This window comes from Cucurbita moschata, unplaced genomic scaffold (genome assembly GCF_002738365.1).
Source record: "Cucurbita moschata cultivar Rifu unplaced genomic scaffold, Cmos_1.0 Cmo_Scf00009, whole genome shotgun sequence".
Classification (NCBI taxonomy): domain Eukaryota; kingdom Viridiplantae; phylum Streptophyta; class Magnoliopsida; order Cucurbitales; family Cucurbitaceae; genus Cucurbita; species Cucurbita moschata.
In genome coordinates, this window is record NW_019268525.1 from 3,173,878 (window position 1) to 3,179,149 (window position 5,272).

At 34.0% G+C, this 5,272-nt stretch overlaps 1 protein-coding gene across 2 annotated transcripts in view; it reads left to right on the forward strand.

The window, feature by feature from the left end:
* The first annotated feature begins 282 nt into the window (after nucleotides 1–282).
* LOC111447007 overlaps nucleotides 283–5,272 on the forward strand; it is a 6,747-nt gene continuing 1,757 nt past the window's right edge. The window contains exons 1-8 of one of the 2 annotated variants that reach the window (XR_002711184.1): nucleotides 283–696; nucleotides 908–976; nucleotides 1,467–1,496; nucleotides 2,397–2,429; nucleotides 3,112–3,182; nucleotides 3,467–3,548; nucleotides 4,207–4,299; nucleotides 4,503–4,636. Coding sequence is in view for 1 of the 2 variants with exons in the window: in XM_023085961.1 (XP_022941729.1) it covers nucleotides 589–696; nucleotides 908–976; nucleotides 1,467–1,496; nucleotides 2,397–2,429; nucleotides 3,112–3,182; nucleotides 3,467–3,548; nucleotides 4,207–4,299; nucleotides 4,503–4,562 (546 nt within the window). In the remaining variant the exon portion in view is untranslated. Of the gene's footprint in view, nucleotides 697–907; nucleotides 977–1,466; nucleotides 1,497–2,396; nucleotides 2,430–3,111; nucleotides 3,183–3,466; nucleotides 3,549–4,206; nucleotides 4,300–4,502; nucleotides 4,889–5,272 lie in introns of those variants that run through there. The other variant, XM_023085961.1, reaches the window with a different exon arrangement.

The window sequence follows — 5,272 nt, forward strand, 5'->3', positions numbered from 1 at the left end:
TTTTTTTTTTTTTTTTTTTTTTTTTTTTTTTTTTTTTTTTTTTTTTTTTTTTTTTTTTTTTTTTTTTTTTTTTTTTTTTTTTTTTTTTTTTTTTTTTTTTGGTATAATAATTGAACAATTTTTTTAATTAAATTAAATATAACATTTTCTTTTATATATATATATATATATATATATATGAATAAAAGAGCAACACATTCACGAGAAAAGAATTCCGTACGGAGCTCGGGTCGGCCCATCTGGCAATTAGTACTGGGCCACTTGGGCCGTTGATAACAAATTTGGGAATTCAATTTTCTTATATTTACAATATTGACCCTCTGTGTTTGAAATATTACATAATTACCAAGTTTGAACGCCAAAAACCTCCCGCCTTCGACTTCAACCTCTTCGACTGTTCGTCATTTTTTTGTCGTTGAAGCCGTGACTCGCCGGCACTGACCGGAGTCAACTCATCAACTCGCTCACTTGCTGCCGCTCTCTAATTTCTTTTTGATGTTGTTACTTGCGCCATTTCCGCAGAGTTATATGTTGGGGTGGAATTTAGCGAGGTAGGGTTGGGGATTGAAGTGTATAAACGTTTTGAAAATGGAGAAGAAGCACGAGATTAGTACTCCGCTTAACTCCAGCCTGATTGATCTGAAAAATTCGTTCAAGCTCGCCGTTCGTTCTCTCCTGACTTCCTGTTCCAGGGAGGTAAGCACGAAAGTTGCTATAATGTGTATAATGTTCTATACTTTAGTAACCTTTTGTTCATATTTGTTTCTGGAAATGGTGTGGAATTGATGCTTTGGAATAAAAATTTCCTTATCAAGTGGCAATTTGGTTATGAGAGATATCTATAGGTTACTTTTCTTTTGAAAGAGACAGTAAATTTTGTATAGTTGTGCTTTTTTGTTTCGTAAAGGAGTTTCGGGAATGCCTTTCGGGATTTACGACCGTGGAGCAAGAAAATCTTCATCGTCTATTCGTTCAGGTACTATTGTGCTGCTCTTTTATGTCTTCCCCCGTCCTCACAGGAAAGATGTGGTGAAAGAAAATTAACATCCTATGTGTTAGACGAACACGACTCTCCACAATAGTATGATATTGTCCACTTTGAGCATAAGCTCTCATGGTTTTGCTTTGGGCTTCCCCAAAAGGCCTCACACCAATGGAGTTAGTATTCCTCACTTATAAACCCATGATCACACCCTAAATTAGTCGATGTGGGACTTCCATCATCCAACACTATGGACACAGATGCTATAATTTAAATTGGAGATCTTGTGTTTCTTTAAATATGATTCTAGGACGTTTTCTTGCGTGGATCATTCCTAGTTTTTCTGAATGTGCAAATCATGTGTTGTCTTCATGGTTAGCAGCATGTTATTTGCTTTACATTTTAAGAATTTACATATATTCTTATTGGTTTTAGTCTCTTTGGACATTGGAATAATGCATTTTGGTGTTCATCAAACTTTCAGGTTATAACTTCTTTGCACGGAAACATAGAGGTATATTTCCATTCAAGGTTTTGCTTCGGAGTCCATTGTGATGATTCCATTTCGGGATTTCCTGTTGTGTAATGTGATTATGTTATTTCTTCTTTTTCTCAACGTTAAGACCCTTAGAACATGTATGAGAGTGATTTTGAAATTGAATTACATGCCTTTAATCATTCAAGATCAACTTAGGGTTTAATTTTACAATTTTAGATGTCATTTTAAATTCATAAAAATTGTTTTTGAATAATTAAAATCATGTTTGGGAGTGATTTGGAATACGACTGAAGCGATTTTAACCATTTCAAAATCGCTCCCAAACATCTTTAATCGCATAATGTGCTTATTCTATGCTTAGGCATACTGCTGTTCCAATTGGATGTTCTCTTTAGTTATAATCATGTCACAGAATTATCACAACCCTTTATATCCATTGGATTTTCTTCTCTAATTATATTATACAAATTTTTAGCATTGAAGTTCTCAATTCTGCGCTGCAACGAGACACATGATTTAGAATAGAAAGAATATACTTATATATTGTTAATAGAAGATAGCAAGCCATGATAACACAAATTTCGATTGCTTCTGTCTCTAATAGGATAGGAAATGGAAAAAAGGAAAGTTTCTCAGAAACACGCAATTATTGTCTATCAGTAGAATGCAAATTGCCTTCGTCTTTTGCAAAAGGTAACCCATGAAATCACATGGACCTAGGTGTTTGCCATAGTCTAGTGCGGTTTTCCTCGTCCATTGCTGTTGGCTATTCACCTTACCCTGTCCTGAAATAAATCCTACAATAGGCTTCTCTTCTTTTACATTTATATGTGGTTATCGACAACATTTCATTTTAATTCTCTTTTTACATATTGCACTTCTGTTCAATAACACTGCCATTTCTGAAACATACAGGACGAGTTTGAGTCATTATGTATTGAAACCCAGGTAATTCTCCTGTCTATTAACTTGTTTTGGTTATTTACGATTAGCTCTTGCTTGCAAGGAACTTCTATGTGTCAGATTTGTTGGGGGGCTGTTGGGTTAAGACCTTTATGACATAATATTAATTTGTAGTTGATTTTTTCGTTCTGATCCACTTCAATGACCTTCTGTCTCCTATTCACTTTTTCCCTTCATGCGTGTATATATATATATATATAGTAAGGCATGGGAGTGATTCCGTGGACAAGTTCAATAGGATTACAGTGAGGGGGCCTTCATTGAAATTATCGATGTATTAGTTTTAAAAAACTCAAACCAGTTGCACAGTCTTGAATGTGTCAGATGCCTTTGTCCAAATAGCTGATGGTGGGTTTCAATACAAGATAAAAAACATGAATGATGGGTAAGAATTGGCGAAAATCTGTGAGATTGATCGTGATGGTTCACATGATAATAGGATTACAGGAAAAGTAATCGACATTCTGTATTGTTTCATTTCTTTTATGATAATTTTTCTTCTCAATTTCTAAATTCGCGTCACTTGTTCTTTGTCGTGTGTAATTGTAATTCGTTGGGGTTTGTTTGAAGTGATTATGCATTGCTAGTCATTTGTGTTATGTCAGGTGATTTTTCCTCTCCCATTGTGTGACTATTTGCCTCATTGTAATAGTTTTGATTTATGCAGGTAGGACGTATACTTGATAATGTTGAACAACTTTTGGAAGAACAAGATCTAGATCCATTGTATTCCAAGAAGTAGGTATCTTCTGCTGGGAGGTTACTTTCTCAATTAGTGGTCCAAATAAGTTGGGTTCTCTGATAGTTAAATCAATGATTTGATGTATAATTATATATAATTTTTGGATGAAAATTTGAAATGTGATTGGAAGTAATAACAACTCATGGTGGTTTATGCAATTTTCCCTTGTTTTTCGTTACGCAAAGGCATGGGAAGTGATCTATTAAGGTCGGGCTTCCTTGGGCGGCCTTTACAGATTGATTTCTCAGCTGGAGTTAACAAATAACAATATCTAATGCAGGACTAATATAATGGATATTCCTAATTATCTGTCCATGACAAAGAAGAATGAGATCCAACACTTGAAGGACATGCTGAAAACGGTATGCAACTCTTGTAACTGTAGCGAACTTCTCCATCTAAAAACAAACCAGCTTAACTGACATTGTTACTCATGTTTTATAATTATTATTTATTTATTTATTTATTTTTGTGGGTGAGAGGGAGGGGGAGGGGGTCATTCTTAATTGATTCGAGTATAATGGAAGAATTAGGCCTTTCTTCAATGGTAAATCTTAGCATATCACCGCATTTCCCTTTAGAAGAACTGAATTCTTAAAGTCACAACAATACTGGTAGTTTTGTATCCAATGGATCTTTTTTCTGTGATTGAAAATTGAAACAAATGAGTATGCTCTGATCCATCTGTAAGCACGCATCTTAGCTTTTAGGTAAAAAAGGCTCAATAATGCATTTGCTTTTGTTTGCTTGTATTTCTTGGGCGTGTCTCCCTGTGGTACTCTTTCTACTTTGTATTTTATGCATCTTCTTGTACCGTCCTTTCCACTTTAGTTCCCAAAAACAATCTGTGCTGTCTTTTCTTTTATGGTCCTTGCCAGCTGCCAATTAATGATGTGTGGCTTCTCAAAGAATCATTGCAGATACTATCAATCAATTCCTTCCCTAGATTTTTATGGTATACGTGGCAATTTCTTGACAAATTAAGTTTACAAGTTTTCTTATGATTGAAACTTTTTCTAGTCTGAGGAACAGAACCGGCATATTCAAGCCCGTATCGATGTCCTTAAGAAAGGAGTGGAAGATGCCTCGGGCATGGCAGATGCTGTTGAGAAGGTGCAACTTTTATTTGCTTTCCAATGACCCAATTGGTATTTTTTAAGACAGTTTAATCTTAAAAAATGTGTTCATCAATGGCCAAGTCTGAAAATAGTGGTTGATTTCTTATGAAAATTCCAAGAATTTAAACCATCTAGAAGAGAGAATAAAATTCAAGACCTAGTTTCTAAGCCCTATATCTAATCCGCAAATGCTCACAGCTAAGAATCAGAGGCAGAGCTTCTGCAACTGATGGTGATAACGGGACCTGCGATACATAACTCGCTGCTGCCTGTTGCCATCCTATTTGATTTCGTCCTGTTAAATGCATCTGGGATTGACGTTGAATAATGAGGTCAGTATGTAATTCAGTAGATTTCTTTGTGTAAATTTCTTCAGCTTAGCTCAAGCTTAATATGTTTTATGTTGTGGATCATGTGTTCTTCTGTCAATTCAACCGCTATATGGCTTTTGTTTTTCCTCTTCCACTCTCCGTGAAATCTCTATTTGCCTTTTTTCTTTAGCTTAGTCCAATTTTATTTAGGTATATATGATCAGTCAGAATATTTATGGGCAACATTTCACAGAAATTTCTTGGTGATGCAAATATTCCACTCAATATTTGAATTTCATCTCTCATAATTTCATTTGTCAATATATATTATAATCTTTATAAGAAAAGTAAGTGATTGACTTTTATGGGTGGGTGAATTATTTCCATGAAATGACTTTTGTTAACCAAATTAAGCGATTGACATTTGAATATCTCTAAATTTATGGTATTTGTCACTATTAAATTGTTATTTAGCATGACAACCAAATCTCAAATTCATTGAATTTTGCTTGATTAGATCATTCTAAGTAATGAGGAAATGTATTTAAATAATTGGACAAGAAAATTAAAATATTAATACTAATATTAATACATAGCTATGAAGTGGTTTTTTTTTTTTTTTTTTTTTTTTTTTTTTTTTTTTTTTTTTTTTTTTTT